The following is a 22,522-nucleotide window of genomic DNA, read 5'->3' as shown; positions in this document are numbered from 1 at the left end:
TGTTCTGTTAATACTCGATGGCTTTAGGAGTGAATTAGCAAAGAAGGGAAAAGGTTCTATCATTTTGGGAGCTTATATTAGATAAATATTGGGTCTTTTCACTTAGCATTTATATCTCTTAACATCTCTGATTAGTCTTAATGTTTCTGAATTCTTTTTACTCAACATTTTCAGGTTTTTTTGTAATGACTTCTTGCTGTATTCTGGGACATTTCCTGAACATTGTATTGAAGTTAATTATTCTCCCTTCACTTGAGCCTATTCTGACTTGTCCTTTTGAGATTTGTTGTATTTTAGCGATTATGTTTTGTTTCTAGAAGTAATATTTGTTTCTTTTAAAAGTCTACCTTTTTGTAGGCTTTTTTTCTTTGGGTTTTTAATTTCATCTGTTTGTCTGTTTATTGATTTATAATAATTTATTACATTTGTTCTTGTTTTGAAATATGTTTTAGATTGTTCACTTATTATTAGTTCCTGGGGTACTAATCTTTCTGTTTGCTCATGGTTTATCTTGAATGTTTTGTAATTTTTTATTGTTAGATTATTTGCTACTGGGGCCACTTGTTTTACAGAAATCCCATTCACTCTTGATAGTGAGAGTGTCTTTCAGAATGCCTTAAGTAAAACATTAAACAACTTTATTGAAGTATAATTGACACACACAATATTTGTGTGTATACATAAATGCATTTAAAGTATAAAATTTGATTAAGTTTTGATATATGTATACACTCATGAAACCTTTACCATAATTAAATTAATGAACTTATCTACCACCTTCAAAAGTTTTCTTACTCCCCATTGTAATCTCACTCTTCTCTGTTCTTTCTTTCCCTGAGCAATCACTGACCTCTTTCTGCCAAACTGTTTTTCATTGTACATTCCCACCATCAATGTCTGAGTTCTGGTTGCTGTATATTCTTCTTAATACTTGTCATGGTCTTTTTTTTTTTTTTTTTCCCCTGTCTTACTCTGTAGCCCAGGCTAGAGTGCAGTGGCACAATCTCAGCTCACTGCAACCTCCACCTCCTGGGTTCAAGCGATTTCCCCACCTCAACCTCCCAAGGTGGGATTACCAGTGTGCACCACCACGCCTGGCTAATTTTTGTATTTTTAGTAGAGAGGGAGTTTCACCATGTTGGTCAGGCTGGTCCCGAACTCCTGGGCTCAAGTGCTCCACTCACCTCGGCTCCCCAAAGTGCTGTGATTACAGGCCTGAGACACTGCGCCTAGCCATTAACACTTGCCATGGTCTTTGAAAAAAATTTAGATATTCAAATAGGTCTGTAGTGTTTCTCACAAGCCTCCCAATAGTATCATTGAACTGGAAACAATTTTGTATGTATAATTATTCATACAAGTATTATATATAATTCCAGAATCCCCATGTGAAGAAATCCTTTCTAGAATTATCTGTAATACTTTTTTTTTTTTTCCGCTCCCAACCCATTTGTACTTCAGGCTTGACAGATTTTTCTTGGGAGATTTGGAAATAACGCTTTCTTATCTTCCTGGGGTAGTTTTTCTATTCCCCATTCATTGAGCAAGGCCACTTCTGAGAGCTTTGCTTCCTATCCTTACATAGGGATTAACATTGCAAACTCCTAGCCAAAAAAGCCACACACTAATTTAGTTCCAATACTTATTGTATCGGTTTTCAGGTTTCTCTTAGTTTTTCACTGGTTGGGATTTTCTAGACTTATTTATAAGCTTGGTCATGAAGCAGCAACTTAAAAATAGGTATAATGCATTTTTCTCTGTGTTTGAAGCAGAAGAAGGTCCATGTTCTGGTTACAATATTATTGAAATCAGAACTCTCTGGTTAGCTTTGTAGTATGATTAATATGTATAATCCTGGCATTCAGAATTACAATGCTCAGAACGTTTCCTATAGAAACTTTGGCTTTGTGGTGCTTGGATATGGCAGTTAGAATAATGCAAGTGTATCATAGACTAGATAGACTTACATATTGACCTAAGAAGTGAAACTGGGGAACTAGATACTGAATTCCAGACAATGGAACTACAAGGAAAATTTGTGTTCATAGTGTCAGTGCACACCCATGTTTATGTATATTTGTGTGTGTAGACATATATAATTGAACATTAGAAATAACATGTATCATAAGTTTTAAAAATTTATATTGGTATTTACCCTTTTGGTGGTTTAGCAACAGAAATCCTGTAGGACAGAAGGCTGTCATTTTCTTGACTTTCTCAAAGCAATGTGGGAAGTATGCTTGGCCCTTTTCTCCTCTCTTTTTGATATTTTTAATGGGATTAAATATATAATGCTAAATTGCCTCCCAAAATTGTTTGTGTTTCAGGAAGGAATGACCATTTGGGAAGAATATTTAACTCAGTGTTTCACAAAATGTAATGCACACATCACTGAGTGATACTTTGGGTGGTCATAGGCAATGTTTATTTATCCTTACGTATTCATTTTAACCCTTGCAACTAACATATGAATGTGGTCATTTCATAAAGATTATTGTTTAGGAAGATACCAAATATAAAAATAGGTAAAATAAAAATTATTACTAAAATAGAATATGGCAGAAATCATGACAGTCATACATGAATCTTTGAAGACTAGGAAACACTGTTTTTATGGAAAAGATTTATTTTTTTAATAGTAAATTCACCAATTTCAGGTATTTATTACCTAGATGAGGTAACATTTCTAGGGAGAGAGAGCTTGCAAAGCTGGCTTCAAATTATGCCCTGTAGACAGCTGTATGCTGCTTGAGAGACCCAGCAGGACTTTGTAGCAAGTTAGATGTAGCCATAGGAAGAGCTGGGTGTGAAGTGAATAGACTATTCCTTTCTTTCTCTTCATGAATAATAAGGAATTAGAAGATAATTCATTCTTGTTTGATGAATTAGCAGCATGCATGGTAATTTCAGTGTCTGATGACTACTTTCTCTTCTAACTGATGGGGAAGCACCCTTTTCCATAGCCCTGGGAGAACACGTCGTTGAAGTTTGGGTCATCATAAATCCGCTTTGTAATATTATCAGTTTCCTCAAATTTCAAAAAGGTGACCATGTATGCTTCTTCCCTTCTTTGTATTTTCAGGATTCGCCCAAAATGAGGACTTCCCTGCAGGCAGTGGCACTCTGGGGACACAAGGCCCCTCCCCACAGCATCACTGCCATCATGATCACTGATGACCAGCGAACAATTGTCACTGGAAGTCAAGAGGGTCAGCTCTGTCTGTGGAATCTCTCACATGAACTAAAGGTTAGTGAAAGCTACTGATACTGAAACAGACACCACTCACAAAATAGGCACAACTTGCATTTTCTAAGTCTGCAATGACAGTGGAAGGTTTGCATGATTGTTAAAAAGATGCTTATTAAAGTAATAAATTGATTTTACTTCTGAATTTTGAGAAAATAAAGTATATGATTGATCGAGCTCATGTTTGAAGATTATATTATAAATATTGCTAATCTTAGCTACCAGCTAAGTGTTATCATCCTTTAAGCTATGCTGAGTTTTACTATTTTATATCCTGAATTATATGTTTAAGTAACTGAACTACAGGCATGTAAGTATAATTCTAAAAATTATGGCTCATTAATCTAAACAAAGGGCACCCTTGAAAGCCACGATTAACTAAATGAGTAATATCTTAATTATCTGGGTGTTTCTACTGGTTTGGCCTGCTTGCTATTCTTTTAGTCTCTGCCTGCCTGTGATTTTTACAGATCACATCAAAATGCTCTAAATCCAATTTACTATTGTCGTCCTTCTATTTCAGAACCTGACCTCACCTAGGATTTGGCCCATTGATTAGCAATTAATTGTCCCTGTCTCAAGTCATAAACATTTAACATATCGGAATAGATATTTGCTTAACTCTAGCAGTCTCTAGACCCAATTTGAACATTTAAACTAATGATGTAGTTAAAGTATACTGCCCTCATTAAGAAGCCTTTTAAAGATCAAAGACTATTTTTAGCCTTTAAAGTTTGTCACTTTAAAACCTAAATTAACAATTAATTGTAATTCTATTTTATAGTGTAATTAATTAACATCTCCCATCACTGAACAGTTCTACTACAGGACTGCCAAGAACTGCATAGCAGACCAGCTCAGCTCAATGTTAATGAACGTTCTTGAAGGAAGGATGGGTATTATTGCAACAGTTGTGCTTTAAAAATAGTGGCCCCCTTTGAAAATTAAAACATTAATTTTCTATTATAGTTTAAACTCCGACTTCTAAGTGACTAAAATGTCTTACTTATTTTCAATGTTTAAATGTATTATTTTCTGGGTGGAATAGTTGTGTTATAATATGTAGGTTTACTATAAGCTTAAGAAATCTGGAATTCTAGCATCTTCATATTTATAAAGGCATTGCTAATATTTATTCAACATTTGTTTAGCATACATTTGTTGTTTGCATGGTGTAAATTGTGTGGTATGGTGGGTACTCATTCGTAAGTTCAAATGTGAATGATAAGACCTGGTGCTGACTGCCCAAGAAGTTACAATGCAGTACAGAAAAAAATGGGCTACTGTGGCACAGTTATGATATAAGGTACTGTAAGTAGGGAATGGTCTGCACTCCATATTCAGTGGAGAAGTTATGCCATGCATCTCCTAGGAGCAAGTCCTCTGCTTGGATTCAGAGTAGTGGTGCTTATGGGGGGCAGTTTTCCTCCCAAGAGACATCTGTTACTATCTACACACATTTTGGTTGTAACTATTGAAGGACAAGAGATACTGATGGCATGTAGTGGGTGGAGCCGGAGATACTACAAACATCATATAGTGCACGTGACAACTCCTCACAATAAATAATTTTTCCATTCCAAATGCCAAGAGTGCTGATACAGAGAAATCCAGGGATAGAGATATGGGCTGGGAATAGGAATTAGATTGGTGAGAGTGGAAGAAGCAAAGTTATTCTACATTAAGGAGACTGTGCTTAGAGGAAAGGGAGGAGCTGTCTGTTGCCTTAACCTAGGTGTGAAAAAGGATCAAAGAGAGGTCAATCCAGAGAGGAAGACAGGGACCTCGACCTGGAGAAGTTTAGATGACAAGTGAAGGAATTTATATTGAATTCTCGAGAGCTATTGAGGAGATCTAAGTTGGGGATGAGATCAACTTTGTGTTTTTGAAATTCACTGTGAGGACATTGTGTAAAAGTTAATTACACAAAGAAGTTATTGATTAGTATGAATGTGAGATACTCCATGTGAAAATTTTCCTGAACATTTTCTATGGCTAACCATAGAGCCAGATTGAATAAACAGCATCTCTTATTTTCCCATGAATCTTGCCCCCACTTTGCAACTGATCAACTATTAGTGGGAAAAACTCCAGACTGAAAAAAATCAAGGGCATTTTTTAGTTCTCAACAAATCCTCTTGTTATCCATAAGGTGGTCAAGTGAGTAGATTAATGGGTTAATGCTTAGTGGTTTAATTTTATTTTTGTTTAAAAAATGTGTATATAAAGGAATGATTTGGGTAGGGGTAGAAAAAAAGGAGTCCTTGAGGACACAAGAGACTGTAAAAAAGGACATAACTATATGGGTGATTGAGTCACTGTAGGGCAGCATCTCAGGGAGAGGATGGTAGGAAGAAGAGAAGGAACTCAGGCATGGGATGTTGTAAAGTGAACAGGGAGCCATTTATTTTCTCTTCATATTAAATTTGGAAAGTTCTTTCCCCCTCCAAAAGTACATAGGTAAGAGAATACATCAAGTTTTGTGGTCTTAAACACTCGCTTGCCACCATGCAAAATGGAAAAACAAACCAGGGACACTTATTTGCGCTGTCTTTAGGCAAACTACACAGGTACTTTTTGTTCTAGGCACAAATCCTCATCCGAGTTTCTCAGAGTCCAGTGCGGGAGACAGATTTGTAAATAGGAAGTTGTAAGGCACTGAGACACTTTCCATCTCTATGAATTTGACTATTCTACATACCTCCTGTAAGTGGAATCATACAGTATTTGTCTGTTTGTGATTGGCTTATTTTATTTAGTGTAATGTCTTCAAGGTTCATTCATGCTGGAGCATATGACAGTATTTCCTTTCTTTTTAAGTTTGAATAATATTCCACTGTATGTATATACCACATTTTCTTTATCTGTTCATCTACAGATACATACATGGGTTGCTTCTACCTTTTGGCTATTGTGAATGATGCTGCTATATACATGGGTGCACATGTAGCTGTATCCTTGCTTTCAACTCTTTTGGGTACATACTGAGAAGTGGAATTCCTGGTTCATATAGTAATTCTATTTTTGAAATTATTTTTAATTGATACATAATTGTACATACTTATGGGGTGGTAATTCTATTGTAAATTTTTTGAGGCACTCCTAGGGTGGCTGCACACTTTGCATTCCCTCCTGCAGTGCACAGAGCAACCAGTTTCCCTGTATCCTCACCAGTGCTAGTTACTTTTTTCTCTTTTTTTTGTAATAGCCATTCTAATGGGTGTGAAGTGGTATCTTGTTATGGTTTTGAATGGAAAGCCTTTCTGAGAGTGATGCTTGAGCTGAGTTCTAAAGAATGCACAGGAATTGAAGGTGAGTTTGCAGACACAGGGAATGACAAGTGCGTGTGAAAGACATGAGCATTTTGCCTTAAGGGAACTGGTAAAAGTAGTTGAGTAGACCTGGAGCATACATAGTGAATTAGAGGTGACAGGCTCATCTGGAAAGGACAGGATGGGTCCGGCATGGAATCCCACAGGTTGAAGGGTTTATAAGTTTTGTTATGTTTTTTTCACTAGATAGAGCTAACAGCACAAGATAATTAAAAGCAGTGGTGATTTTGAGGGCTTTAGAGGATATTTTGTGTGAGAAGATGGCATAATACGATTCAATTGTATCTGGATTTTAGAAGATCACTTGCTAGCAATGTCAAGGGCATATTGGAGAAAGGGGGAGATGACATCAGGGACAGGGACTATGGCTATCAGACTTCTACTGTAATTTATTCAAGAAAGGTTTTGAGGATAAACCAAATCAGTGGCAGTGAGGATGAAGAGGAGATGAAAACTGGAAAGACATTAAGAAGAGAGAATGGACAGAACTGAGAAACTGATTGGATGTAGGGTAAGGGAGCAGGAACAGCCAAGGATCTTTCCCAGATTTGGGGTTTGGGAGCTGGATGGGACTGGTAGAATGATGGTATTATTCATTTGCATATGGGATAAAAGGGATTGGAGAATAGGAATGGGGAGGGAAAAAGGTGGTGTAAATTCTGCACATCTCAGAGTGCCCAAGTATTCAATAGGGGATTGAAGATGTGCCTCAGTCTTTCCTTGACCATGTGCAGTGGGATGGCAGGGTGCAGGGGAGCTAGAGAATAAGTGTCTCCCTCTCTTGGGCTTCTCACTGCATGCCTAGGTTATACATGCTGTCTTCGAGTCCAAAGTCTGACTCCCATAGCCCTCTAGTTTCCCCAAAATTTCGTGAAGTCTACCAGTGAGGAGCTTCTCCAAATCCCATGCGAGCAAATTCCTTACTTGGATTTTCTTGTATTGATTGCTGGTTTTCTTCACACCTTTAAGTGTAGAGAAAGGTGAGGTGAGTATCCTCTCAGATAGACTCCCTTAGTATTGCTATGTTCTGCTCTTCCACCTGTCTAACACTCAGAAGGAAACAACAAAATGAAGAAGAGGACTGGGTGGAGAAAAAGAATGGAGGTCGGAGTCAAGTGCCAGCCCTGATATTTACCAATTCTGTGATATTGGGCAAAGGACTTACATTTTTTGAGCTTCAATTTCCTCACCTGTGAAATGGGGATTTAAACACTGCCCTGTGATTATGTTTTTGTCTGGAATATGGTAGATGTTCACTGATGTGGTTTTGGCTGTGTCCCCATCCAAATCTCATCTTGAATTGTATCTCCCACGATTCCCACATGTTGTGGGACGAACCCAGTGGTTGATAATTGAATCATGAGGCTGTTCTTTCCCGTGCTGTTCTTGTGAAAGTGGGTTAGTCTCACAAGATCTGATGGTTTTAAATAGTGGAGTTTCCCTGCCCAACCTCTCTCTTTTCCTGCTGCCATCCAGGTAAGATGTGACTTGCTCCTCCTTGCCTTCCACCATGATCGGGAGGCCTCCGCAGCCATATAGAACTGTAAGTCCATTAAACTTCTTTCTTTTGTAAATTGCCCAGTCTCAGGTATGTCTTTATCAGCAGTGTGAAAACAGACTAATACATTCCTCAAGTTGTGTGTTCTTCTCAGTCTCCCATTGTGCTGTTGGAAGTACCTGGAGGTGAGGGTGGTGGTCAGGAGGAACCAATGCTTCATAAAAGTAGAGCTAATGGACAACAGGAAAGGTCTCCTGGATTTCATCATGGCAATGACTACGTGTGATTGTAGAATTTTTAAATTTTGTTATTCTTCATTGCAGTTCTACAATATGGCAAATGAGGAAATTTTAGTGAACTGTCATAGCTTATTCAAATATATATGGGGATTTAGTAATAGAATGAGGACTTTATATGAAAGGCCATGATGTTCTGTTCTGATATTTTGTCCATGGTAGATTTTCTCTGGATGAGGGAATATCCTTGATGTTCCCTCATTTATTGCTTAATTTGGCTTTTAATAGAATGGAAAGGGATTAAATCAATATGCTCCCTGAGCGTAATGACAGGGAGAGATGGTATGTTGTTCTCTGAGATGGAACCTTCTGGACTTCTCAGGTAAAAGGTAGAGCGAACTTGAATTGTGCAGGATTCTAATCAACCACAAAACACTTCCTGTAGCACTAAAAAGTTAATCTGACAAGAGACTTTTTAAGAGGGAAATATCTCTGATTATGGTAGAAATGATATAAAGGCAGAGAACAATTACGTCATGAAATAATTTGTCCGATTAATATGGGTGAGTTATCATCTATGTATGTTTGTATAGTTCAGAAAAAACATAATTCATGTTAATTCATTTGGAAAATAGATTTTTATTACTCACAAGATATTTGGTAGCTATTCAAATTCAATTTTTGGTCTTTTTATTTTTTTGAGACAGAGTCGCACTCTGTCGCCCAGGTTGGAGTGCAGTGATGAGATCCACTATACCCAGCTAATTTTTGTATTTTTAATAGAGATGGGGTTTCACTATGTTGGTTAGGCTGGTCTCGAATGTCTGATCTCAAGTGATCCACCCGCCTCAGCCTCCCAAAAGTGCTGGGATTACAGGCATGAGCCACCGACCGCACTGGGCCAATGTTTGGTTTATTAGTGACAACTCCTTCTCCATCTGAGGAGATCTTACATGTTTTCTGTTTTGTAGTTTAATTTTTGTCATCTTGTTTTACAAAATAACGAAGAATTTACTTATTTCACATATGAGATTGTGGGGGAATTAGCCCTCTGTGCCATATTTTTAAAATTTTCATGTAGGAGAAAAACATTGGGTGTTTGTTTTTTCTTGAGATGGGATCTCACTCTGTCAGCCAGGCTGGAGTGTGGTGGTATGAGCTCAGCTTGCTGCAGCCTTGGCTGTCGGAGCTCAAGTGATTCTCCCACCTTAGCCTCCTTAGTAGCTGGGCTCACAGGTGTGTGCCACCATGCCCAGCTAATTTTTTTTTTTTTTATTATTTGTAGAGATGAGGTCTCACTACATTGCCCAGGCTGGTCCTGAATTTCTGGACTCAAGTGATCCTCTTGCCTCTGCCTGCCAAGGTGCTAAGATTATAAACATGAACCACCATGCTTGGCCAGCATCGGTATTTTAAAGAATCATTTTAGTTAAAATTTTGTTGTTAATGTAGAAAGGTTAATTTTAGTGTTCCTGATGCAGGAACATAAAGAAGATCTTTTTAAAAAGTATTTCAATAGACTATTTTTGAAAGCAGTTTTAGGTTTAAAGCAAAATTGACTGGAAGGTACAGGGAGTTTCTGTACATACCTGATCAGCCCTGCCCCACTCCCAACACACATGTACACACAGTCTCCTTTACCATTAATATCCCACACTAGAGCACAGTAGTATATATATTTTACAACCAGTTAACCTACATATAATCAAGTATTGGTTCACTCTTGGTATTGTACATTCTTTGGGTTTTGACAAATGTATAATGACATGTATCTTTTTTTTTTTTTTTTTCCCTGAGATGGACTTTCACTTTGTCGCCCAGGCTGTAGTAGAGTGGCGCAATCTCGGCTCACTGCAACCTCCACCTCCCAGGTTCAAGCAGATATACTGCCTCAGCCTCCCAAGTAGCTGGGATTAAGGCCCATACTACCACTCCTGGCTAATTTTTATATTTTTAATAGATATGAGGTTCGTCCTGATAGCCAGGCTCATGTATCCATTTTTATAGTATCATACAGAATAGTTTCATTGCCCTAAAAATTCTCTGTGCCCCATCTATTTATCTCCTGCTCCCCAAATACCCCTGATAACCACTAATGTTTTTATTGTTTGCTAAGTTTTGCCTTTTCCACAATGTCATATAGTTAGAATAATAAAACCTTTTCAGATGGGCTTCTTTCATTTAGTAATACACATCAACGGTTTTTCCATGTCTTTTCATGGTTTGATAGCTCATTTCTTTTTAGTGCTGAATAATATTTCATTGTATAGATGTACTATAATTTATCTGTTTGCCACTTGAAGGGTATCTTGGTTGCTATCACATTTTGGCAATTATGGATAAAGCTACTGTAAACATTTGTGTACAGATTTTTGTGTGGACACAACTTTTCAACTTATCTGGGTAAATGTCAATGAGCGTGATTGCTGTGTTGTGTGGTAAAAATATGTTTAGTTTTATATGAAACTAATGAACTCTTTTCCAAAGTGGCTGTCCTGTTTCACATTCTCACCAGCAATGAGTGAGAATTCCTGTTGCTCCACATCCCGGCCAGCATTTGATATTGCCAGTGTTCTGGATTTTGGCCATTTTGATAGTGTGCTGTGGTTTCTCATTGTTTTTTAATTTGCCCTTCTCTTATGACATATGATATGGAGTACATTTTTATGTGTTCAATTGCCGTCTGTATGTTTTCTTTGGTGAGGTGTCTGCTCAGATGTTTTGACAATATTTTAGTCAGGTTTTTAACTTTCTTATTGTTGAATTTTAAGAGTTCTTTGTGTATTTTGGATAATAGTCCTTTATCAGGTACGACTTTTGAAAATATTTCTCTCAGTCTGTGGCTTGTTTTCTTATTTTATTGATCTTTTCTTATTTTTTAATATAAATAAGAAAGGTATTTTAATTTTAGAAATTTTAGGTAATATAGATAATTTAGAAGTGAAAATTGATGCCTAAGGTTTTCTCCGTGGTAACTGGTCTGATATTTAGTCTATGACTAATGGAATTTTAGTCATTTTTATATTAACTTTATTGAGCTGTAATTAACTAGTAAAATTACATAGGTTTAAGGTATACAGAGTGATGATTTGATATATGAATACGTTGTGAAATGATTACCACAAATGATATGTTTTGGCTCTGTGTCCCCACCCAAATCTCATGTTGAATTGGAATCCCCACATGTTGGGGGAGGGACCTGGTAGGAGGTGATTGGATCATGGGGACGATTTTCTGCACGCTGTTCTTGTAATAGTGAGTGAGTACTCATGAGATCCTATGATTTAAAAGTGGGTGGCACTTCCCCTGTCACTCATTCTCTCTCCTGCTCTGCCATGATAAGATGTCCTTGCTTCTCCTTCACCTTCCACCGTGATTGTAAGTGTCCTGAGGTCTCTCGGTCATGCTTCCTGTTAAGCCTGTGGAACTGTGAGTCAATTAAATCTCTTTTCTTCATGAATTACCCAGTCTCAGGTAGTTCTTTATAGCAGTATGAGAATGGACTAATACAACAATCCAATTAATTAACACATCTCTTACCTCACATAATCATTTTTTTTATGTGTGTGGCAAGAACTCTTAAGACCTACTCTCTTAGCAAATTTGAAGTATACCATACAGTATTAACTAGAGTCACCATGCGTACATTAGATCCCAAAACTTATACATCTTATGTATAATTCAATGTTTGTACTCTTTGAGCAACATTACTTCATTCTTCCCTCTCCCCCAGCCATTAGCAGCCACTAATTCTATTTCTATGAGTTTGGCTTTTTAGATTCTATATAGAAGTGAGATCATACAGCATTTGTCTTTCTGTGTCTGGATTATTTTATTTAGCATCATGTCCTCTAGGTCCATCCATGTTGTCACAAATGGCAGGATTTTTTTCTCTTTTATTTTTTTGGCTGAATACTATTCCATTGTGTATATAGTCGGCCCTTCATGTCCATGGCTTCTGTATCCATGGATTCAACCAACTGTGGATCGAAAACTTGGAAAAAGAAAAGAGGATTGCATCTGTACTAAACATGTACAGACTTTTTCCCTTGTCATTATTCCCTAAATGATATAGTATAAAAGCAATTTACATAGCATTTATATTGTATTAGGTATTATAAGTAATCTAGAGCTAATTTAAAGGATATGAAAGATGTTCATAGGCTATGTGCCAATACTATGCCATTTTATATTGCATACTTGCACATCCTAGGATTTAGGTACCTATGTGGTGAGGCATGGGGTGGGGGGCAGTGGTGTCCTGGAACCAGCCCCCCTGGATAATGAGGGATGACTGTATGTGACACATTTTATTTATCTCTGCATCCGTTGATGGACACTTAGATTGTTTCCGTATTTTGGCTGCTGTGAGTAATGCTCCAATGAACATGGGGGTACAGATACCTGAGATACTGGTTTCATTCCCTTTGGATATATACCTACAAGTGGGAATCCTGAGTCATGTGTAAGTTCTATTTTTATTTTTATTGAGGAACCTCTATACTGTTTTTAAAAATAGCTGCACCAATTTACATTCCTATCACCATATAGGGTGTTATGGTGGTTTCAAAAAGGGTAATATTTTCTCTTGTATTATTTTGTAAAGTTATTTTGAATTCTGAACTCTGTATTAATGTGCTACTATTATTGAGGGGACATTTTGTTCATAGGAAGCATCAACACAGACTTATTTGTATTCACAACCTAGCTGTTGTAAGACAGGTCTGACAGTCATGGAGGTTTCATGATGGACACCAAACCAAAACAAACAAAACCTGTCTACAACACAGTTCCTCTACCTAGGAGTTTATTAGTCTGTGGATGTTGATATTCCATATATCAGTTTTCTGGAAACTTGTATACAGCAAAGACATAACAGAATTTTCTAATCAGAATTGTGAATACTATATTGTTGTGTTTTTATTCTTCAAACCGTTCACAGTTATTTAAAAGATCACTCTCATTATTTTCAGATTTCAGCAAAAGAACTCCTGTTTGGTCATTCAGCTTCAGTAACATGTTTGGCAAGAGCAAGGGACTTCTCTAAACAGCCCTACATTGTTAGTGCTGCTGAAAATGGGTAGGTATGGTGTGTAAACTTTGTCCCCTTCTCCATGTCCTTCCCTTTTTAAAAACTACAGTGGAGTACAATTTTAGTGCTGAAGGAAACTTTTGTGATCCACATGTGCCTCTCACATATAGGAACATTTAGATCTTGAAAGTTTGAATAACTTGTGTGATGATCCCAAGGAATGTAATCAGTATTATGAACCCTCACTCAATACTCTTGTTGCTGGATTGGGACCAAGATAAGCATCTCAACATGCGTATCAGAACTTGTAGCACTCTTACTGGGTAAAGGTTAGTGACCAATGCCTAGTTTTGTAGAATCAGCAATGAAAAAGTCTAGGTGTCTGTCTTTTCTCATGTCGTAACACACTTGGAGCTCTTAAGCAAACCCATCCAAGCTTTCATAGATTTACAAAACAATTTAATAGTTACAGTCTTCATGTTGTACCCTTGTCTGATGTTATTATGAAACTAACAGGCCAGGCATGGTGACTCATGCCTGTAATCCCAGCACTTTTGGAGGCTGAGGCAGGTGGATCACCTGAGGTCAAGAGTTCAAGACCAGCCTGGCCATCATGACGAAACCCTGACTCTATTAAAAGTAGAAAAATTGGCCTGGGCATGGTGGTGCATGCCTATAATCCCAGCTACTCGGGAGGCTGAGGAGGGAGAATTACTTGAACCCGGGAGGCAGAAGTTGCAGTGAGCCAAGATGGTGCCCCTGCATTCCAGCCTGGGTGACAGTCTCAAAAAAAAAAAAAAAGAAAAAAAATGATAAATAAATAAATAAAAATTTAAAATAAAAATAAATAAATAAATAAATCTAACAGAGGAGAGGACTCAATTATCAGTAGAATGGTGGCAGAGAGATGGAAAAGGAACATAGCTAGTGATTTGGGTGCAGTTTCATGGGAGCAAAGCTTGCCCTCATGAAATAGGACTTACCTGTAGGAAAAAGCCCCACTGATGGAAGAATTACTATGAGCTAGGCTCCTGATCAGTTATTTGCCAAAATATACTCAGGAATGTGGTATCAATTCAGTATGCATTTGTTAATAAGGGATTGGGTTGCTAGTTGAAACAAGATAAGCCTCTCTTTGTTTTTAATCCAAAGAGAAATTATACACTTCTGAATTCTGAAAACCAAAAGAATAATGAGGAATCAAGGTCCAGCTTGTATAAACAGAATAGTTTAATATGTTGGCTAGTTGAACAGATATCAAAGAGATACCTATTTTCATAGCTTATAGTAAATCATTAATTGTAATATTTAGAGGGATTGAACTTTGGCTAAGTCTAAAGTGAAATGTCCTAATACATTCCTTTTTTAACCTTTGCCTGTAGCTTTCATTCACCAGGACTGCCACAAAGTCTGCTACACATGCTGAGATATTTATTCCCAATCTAGAGAATTTTGGAGATGGTTAATTTTTTTCTGGGGCTGCATGAAAAATTGAGAAATACGTAGTAGCTAACTGAGAAAAAGATCTGAAAAATTACTGAGTTTCACCATCAGGTATTTGCCCATAGTGATCTAACTCCAAAAGAGAAACTAGGGGTTAATGGATGTATTTTTGATGAAAGATGAATTCAGCTGTATGAGCCCTGTAAATATTGTTAAAGAGCCTAGGAGTCTAGTTTCAATCTAACTAGCTGTCCTCCTTCACCAAGTTGATGTGAAGTTTCTAGAACTTTGTTCTTTTGAGGTTTCTAAATCTTATGCTGTGTCTATAAGATACTTTTTAGGCAGTACCTACGTTTCAGCTACTGTGTACTTGGCAAGTCTTAACTTTATTCACTGGAAATTATTACTCCTACTAGGCTTGCCCCATTATTTTCCAAACAACAATGCATTTTTAGATTTGAGAAGTCCCAGATATTGGCTATGGACTTAGCATTTTTGCCTTCATCGTGACCAGAGGGGACGCAGAGTTGCTTTATGGCTCAGTGTTTAATATTTTTCCCAAATTATTATTTTATTTGTAGGCATACATCCTCAGATTCAGTAATCACAGAAAATTCTAGGATAATGAAAATAAACCATTGGTGATCTGATGTTAAAACAACAGAATGCCAAAGAAAAAGAGAAGATCCTGTAGGTAGACAGTGAGAAAAAGCAGATTATTTACCAAGGAATGTTAATTAAGCAGAGAGCTGACTTCCCAACAGTAATGACAGCAGTGAAATCCCTTCAAAAAGTGGACAGAAAATATCTGTCCGCTTGGAATTGTATATCCAACAAAAACACTTTTGAAAAATTGGGGCAAAATAATAAACCTTCAGACAAACAAAAACTAAAAGTGCTCACTACGCCAACAGAGTCTGGATAAGTATAATAACACATTTCTAAATGATGTTCTTTAGTAAGAAAAACAATGATTTCAGAAGGAAGGTTTGAGATGGAAGAAGGAATATTGAACAAAAACCCGCAAAGTTGTAGAGACTTTTTAAGATATAATGATATTTATATACACCCACTCACACATACGCGATTCCGGTCAACAATAGCATATAATAATATAGTAATAAGATCCCACACATTCTGGTGTTCTAGAGATTAACTTTAGACCTTAAGCTATATTTATATATTTACATTTCAAGTATTGTTTAGTAGCTACAAAAACAATAGACAAAAGAAATAAAAAATAAAAGAAAGTGTATGTAACTTTCAATTTAAAAAAGAAAAAATGTTGTTTAATTCAAAGAAAACAATTTTTTTTAAATGGGACAAATAGCACAAAATAAGCTAGTTGAATAAATCTGACTAAAACAGTCATTCCAATTACGTATTATCATATGTACACAAATCAAAATAAGGTTGGTATAATTGTATTAATATTTTATATATAGAGAGAGTTAATAAAATTTTAAGGCAAAAAGCCTTGGCACCGATAGAAAGGTTTATTACTTACCAATGAAAGTATTAGTCACTAGCAAGAGATGGCCCCAGAGAAGTAGGGCACCAGGACTTGGAGGCTGCTAGGGGAGTGCTTCTCAATCCTGAGCATGCACCAGAATCACCTGCAGAGTTTGTTTAATTACAGATTTCTGGGCACTGCTACCAAAGATACGGATTTAGTAGATCTGGGTTGGGGTCTAGTAACTTGTATTTCCAAAGCATTCCTAGACAATGCTGATACTGCTGGCCCAGAGCCCATATTTGGAGTAGCAAGTACCCACATTTGGGCAGTAAGAGAAAATGTTGGGTCAAGAATTATGGGAAATTTATTAGTAATTATATCATCCATTGAGATAGTGAACCAAAGAGGGAAGATGCTATGCTTCATTTTGAACATGAAAGGGTGTGATCTCCTGAAAGTCATACGGGTGGAGATGTCTAAAAGCTATTTGCATATAGAAGTATAGAGCTTAAGTAAACAGGTCTGGGCTTCCAATAGCATAATAACAGTACCCAAAGCCAGGGGAGTAGGTAACTTACCCAGAAAGAGAGTGAAATGTAAGGATGTAAGAAAGTATAAGACAAATATCTGGGGAAAACCAGCACTTAAGAAACAGACAGAGGACGAAGAGGAGGCTGAGAATGCCAAAGCAAAAAAATGAAAGTATAATAAAAGACAAGGGAAAAGAGTTTGAAAAATGTAATAGACTTCCAATGCAAGATGGCAAAGCAAGCATTCATGTTTATCTCCTGTCCTTCCATACACTTCATTAAAGTTTGAGCCAAACCATAGTGTTACAAGCACACAAATATGAAAAATAAGAATGAGGTCAAGAGAAAATAATGTATTTCCAAAAGATATAAAGTGTGTGGAATAATGGTGACTGATATATTTATCCATGGAATAAATTTTTACTGACGTGCTGAGGAGGGGATGTAAAGTTGAATATGACCAAAAAATGCCCCTTTTCAAGGAATTTGTAGTGAGAATATAACAGTTTTCTAATGTTATATGTTGTAGACGCTTTCATCTGTTTTCTTTTCATTGAAATAAGAATTTAAGAATTTTTAAGCTTTTAAAAATTCTTAAGATTTTTACAATTTTTTTAAAATTTAAAAAAATTTTTAAGATTTTAAGAATTCTTAAATTCAATTTTTTTATAATAGAAGGTGATTTTTGCTATGTACAAACTTAGGTGACAGTTTCAGAAAATGAAAAGAATATGCTTTTTAATAGTTCAATTTCATGTCTTAGTTTTACATAAGTAACTTATGTGGTTCCAGGTAAGATGTCAGCATTCCATTTGATACACCACAAATTTACTTTCTTTTATTAAACAAAATTGACAGGCAAAGAGCAAATTTTTTCTTTGTGACGTATTTTCAGATTTAATATAGAAAACAAAATCATAAGCAAATAAATAGGGAAAGCAAAGGGATCCAAGATGGTTTAAATACATTAATATTTTCAAAGGAACTTTTACCACTATCCAGGTTCCAATCCTGGAAAATGTGAATTAATTGGCCTGATTTGATATCTTGCATGGTCAGCCATCAGTATTTTTGAAAGTTCTCAAATAAGTCTAATGTATAGCTAGAATTTAGAGCTACTGGTTTAGAAATAGGCTAGAAACAAGTCAACTGACCGTGCTTTTCAAAACCACACATGCCAGGATCTCAACACAGAGTCATGGAATTTGAATCTCTGAAGGTAATATTTGGAATAGTATCAGGTGGTTGTTGATGCATAGCTAGAGTCAAAACCCTTGTTAATAAGCTCAAATCCCTTAAAGAGCTAAAATTTTATAATGTTGACTGCTTAAGGTTCAATTATTTTACCTTTGAGATGTATTTCTTGATTTTATAGATGCATTATTAGTTTGTTTACCTTTGAGATATATTATTTCAATATCTACCTTCTTCCCAATCTTATTTTTTAGTACATACACACAGACACACACACACAGATTTTTTTCCTCCTGTTTTATAGAATTATATGTCTTTTCAGGTTACCTCAAATCTTTTTGGAAAGACGTTGGATATAAACAGAGAGAAAATACTATGAATATTTTGTGTCTATTTCTGGAATATGATTTCTTAACCTCAGGGCTAATGGCATTTAGGAACAGATAATTCTTTGTCGTGGGGGACTGTTGTATGCATTGTAGGATATTTGGCAGCATCCCTTGCCTCTCCCCACTAGATGCCAGTAGTGTGTTCCTAGTTGTAACAACCAAAAATATCTCAAAATATTACCAAGTGTCCTTGGAATGTAGGCGGAATAGGGGGAAGCAAAATCGCCCCAGTCTAAGAAGCACTAATTTAGAAGATTGAGTTCCTGTGTTTGGTTAGAAAAACAAAAAAACCTGCAAATCACCAAAGGCACACAGTTGTTGACATTATTAGTCTATATATTTTGTTTCTTAATATAATAGCGGTATCTCCTTTAAGGCCTATACAGCTTTTGTTTTATAGAACATGGAACATTTTGCTTATGTGTTAAAACTCTCGAGACTGAAGAATATTACCAAACAATTCTGAAACAGTCATTCTGATTTTTGGGAAGTCATAAAAACTACCCTATGCTGGGTCTACTTTGTAACCGTATTTTAAAACTGTGTCTTTGTAATATGTAAACCAAGTAAGAGTTTTCAAAATAATAATATTTTTCTAAATATTAGGTGCCAAGGATGATTTCAGGATTTCAAATCAGGAGAAGCCGAGATACACTGTTATCAATGATAGACCAAATGTAACCTCTTGGTGGCACTGTTTGTTTTTACAAAAATGATACATTGGCCTCAGAAGATGCAGCACTTGATGCATTATGATTTTCAGAATATGTAGTTTAAGTTCAGTGAAATAAAGCATTTTCAAGAGGATACAGTTTCCACTGAAAGATTGTTGTACTGTCACTAACAGGCTGTGATAGCTGTATCTCCACAATTTGTTGTAGGCCCGGTTGTCTCTACGGTAAGGTTTGTAGGCTGGCAGCAGGGTGTAATTACCCAAACAAAAAGATACAGATACAGTATGTCATCCCTGCTAATGACCACAACATTGTCTTGCCCAGTAATCTGTAACAAAAAGCCACATAAATGATCAGCCTGCACTTAAGCGCAGCACTAGAGAAAAACTTGGTGGCGCAAAAATTATTCCAGACAATTGAGTGGAAATGACAGAGAATAATACAAAGTTATCTCTGCTAGGGAGATGTGTGTTTGGAATGTCACCAGTGGACAGTGCGTGGAGAAGGCTACACTTCCTTACAGGCACACTGCAATCTGTGTAAGTACGCTCACGTCCTTCAGGGCATTTCTAGATTCTGCAACTTGTTTAGGGCATTTGCAAATACACTTCTAAAGAAACATCTTTGGAGAATATTCTTTGCTTGAATTTTTATTTTGTCATGAGGGTCAAATATCACCAGTTATCGTCTGCTATTTTGGCATTTTGCTTTCCCAAAAGGTATTATTCAAGCAGATTTTTTCCCCTGATTCTTTCATTTTTGTGTCTTTCTAACAGATTTGAAAGACAATTTCCATATATTGCCTTAGTACCACAAAGCATACCCATACTTGTGCATGTGTAAAAATTCAGTTTTAATGATGTGCTGTCTTATAAAGAACAAAGTTTTTTTCTCCCTCGTTTCCAATTTTAACCCTTATGTTTTGGTGGATAGGTTCTTAATTTCTATATATATAATTTTTACAATCACTTCCCAATCTTTAAGGCAAATCTTGGCTTTTAGTAGATGGTTTCCAAGCATATGTAGTGTGGTTGCATGATTCCAATGGTGCTGACCATGTTTTTAAATGTTTTATACTTTTAGTGTTGATGATGTGCATTTCAGCATTCACAAACTCTCCTCTCTTTTTTCTGGGAATAAAACCCTGCACAGAGAGAGCTGGTTAAAAGTAGAATGCTTTACTTGATCTTTAATAAAATATTTCCACAACTTATTTGGCATAATAATCCTCAAATGCCCTTCAGACATTTTCTTTTTAACATACAGCATTGTTGCTACGGTAAGGAACTTGGGTTTTGTTGTTGCTATTAATTATTTTTCTTTAAGAGACAGGGTCTCACTGTGTCACCCGGGCTGAAGTGCGGTGGTGCTAATGACAGCCTCAAATTCCTGGCCTCAAGTGATCTTCCCACCATAGCCTCCCAAAGCACTGGGATTATAGGCATGAACCACTGTGCCTGGCCTTGTTGTTGTTTAGTTCCAAGTTGCACTCCAGAAATAATTCAATTATGAGCTTGCCACGATTTAGAATAGAATTACTTCTTCCAAGGGATCTCTCTTTCTCCGGAAAAATCATGAGATGCAAATGAGACTCAAGTGCCCATAGAAGTTTGGAATAACTGAACTAAGAGAAATTTTAGTTGCTGTTCAGTTCAATACCTTAATTGATCATATGCTAAAACTAAGGTCTAGAGAAATATTCAATGTAGCCAAATTATGTTAATTTCTAGTGATAATTAAATGTTTGCTTTGGTTTCCATATGCGTAGTATTACCACTGCTCATTCCGGATGACAGGAGAAGGTTGGCTTCTTTGTTGTGGAGAATATCAAGATGTCCTTATAATTGACGCCAAGACTTTGGCTGTTGTTCACAGTTTTAGATCATCTCAGTTTCCCGACTGGATCAACTGCATGTGCATTGTTCACTCCGTGAGAATTCAAGGTAGTAGTTAGATATTATCTGACACTAAAGAGATTGCATATAAAAATATCTACTTTTGAATTATTTGTCGAATTATTGGGCAGGAATTCAGAAAGAATGCTTCTTTATGTTTACCTATTAATGAGGATATGTCTGTAATACACCTGATCAAGAAGAACTAAGAACACCCATGCCGGTTGTTCAAAACATTGGAAAGTCAGCGAAAGGTTAAGATGAGGGGGAAAGAGGTGAATCTGTGCTTTTATCACCAAGTTCTGCTTGTTACATTTTAAGAGTGACAAGCAGGTTTTGTTGTGGATTAGCAGGACTCCTGGAATTTTGCCCTGCTGTATCTTCTAGATGTAGTATTGATAATTCAGTTTCTGTAATGAGTGACTGCAAAGGGAAGTGGAAGTCGGCTCCTCACTTACTTCTGAAACAGGAAGGTGCTTGTTACGATGATTTGCCATGTGATTCTGCTTCTAGTGGTGCTCTTCTTATTCCTAGGAATCACTTTGAAATGTTAAAACAGATTTGGAGCACGATGTAAAATGTTTATTTTTTTCTAGTTAAAAAGTGACTCCAAAGCTGAAAATTTTCCATCTACACAGCCCTGCATAATTCTTAAATGACTATGAAATGATTTTTACCTACCCAATTATATCCATGGTAAGCTTATATCTGACTTTTTATTCTTTTCACAGAAGATTCTCTCTTGGTGGTATCAGTAGCTGGTGAGCTCAAAGTATGGGATCTTTCCTCATCTATCAACGGCATTCAGGTTGGCTTGGGAACCCTACTCTTTTTTCCCTACAATTTCAAGCATATTCATTGAAATTTATAAATTATAAGGCTATTACATGCTTATTGTCAAAAGTTCAAATAACATAGAAGTGTATAAATTCTACATCCATTTATTTCCCCCATCCATCTTCCCAAGGGTGAGCATTGGGTACAATTGGCTTGTATCCTTCCAACCTTTTTTCCATGTATATACAGATGTTTTCATTTACACACACACACACACACACACACACACAGAAAGATTACATTTTTAATTTTTTAAAAATAGCAGAACATCTCTCTCTTCCTTACAGCAGAAATCCTCCTTTCTTCTAAGTACGTGTGAACAGTGGCAGGCAAATGACTCTAAAAAATTGAGGGGCATGTCCCTGGGGAGTCCAGTATATTCACCTGTTCCCTGGCATCAGGCTACAAGTTGAGATGATGGACGAAAGAACAGCCATACTATGTGTGCCGATGACAAAATTATTTAGGCTTCCCCAAGGAGCTCTGGGGTCTTTTTAGGAATTTATTGGTTGAGGAAGCCTAGGAATTGTGATGGTATGCTGAGCTCAAGAAATATACATCCAGCATTATCACAAACTTATGGAGAATGTAGTATTTTATGTCCTGTGTGTTGGCAATTCTTTCCTTTTTTATTTTTTATTTATTTATATTTTTTTAGCAATCAAAATACTAGGCCAGGCACAGTGGCTCACACCTGTAATCTCAGCACTTTGGGAAGCCAAGGCAGGCAGATCACCAGAGGTCAGGAGGTCAAGACCA

The 22,522-nt window shown here is 36.6% G+C and overlaps 1 protein-coding gene across 4 annotated transcripts in view; it reads left to right on the top strand.

Moving 5' to 3' along the window:
* Nucleotides 1-22,522, top strand: part of WDR72 (WD repeat domain 72) — a 233,094-nt gene that overhangs the window by 25,100 nt on the left and 185,472 nt on the right. For all 4 annotated transcript variants that reach the window (XR_007727439.1, XM_050797920.1, XM_050797919.1 and 1 more), the window contains exons 2-6: nucleotides 3,083-3,247; nucleotides 13,287-13,393; nucleotides 19,492-19,570; nucleotides 20,800-20,974; nucleotides 21,658-21,734. Coding sequence is in view for 3 of the 4 variants with exons in the window: in XM_050797920.1 (XP_050653877.1) it covers nucleotides 3,095-3,247; nucleotides 13,287-13,393; nucleotides 19,492-19,570; nucleotides 20,800-20,974; nucleotides 21,658-21,734 (591 nt within the window). In the remaining variant the exon portion in view is untranslated. The remainder of the gene's footprint in view (nucleotides 1-3,082; nucleotides 3,248-13,286; nucleotides 13,394-19,491; nucleotides 19,571-20,799; nucleotides 20,975-21,657; nucleotides 21,735-22,522) is intronic.

This window comes from Macaca thibetana, chromosome 7 (genome assembly GCF_024542745.1).
Source record: "Macaca thibetana thibetana isolate TM-01 chromosome 7, ASM2454274v1, whole genome shotgun sequence".
Lineage (NCBI taxonomy): Eukaryota > Metazoa > Chordata > Mammalia > Primates > Cercopithecidae > Macaca > Macaca thibetana.
This window is presented reverse-complemented; position numbering and strand designations above follow the sequence as displayed.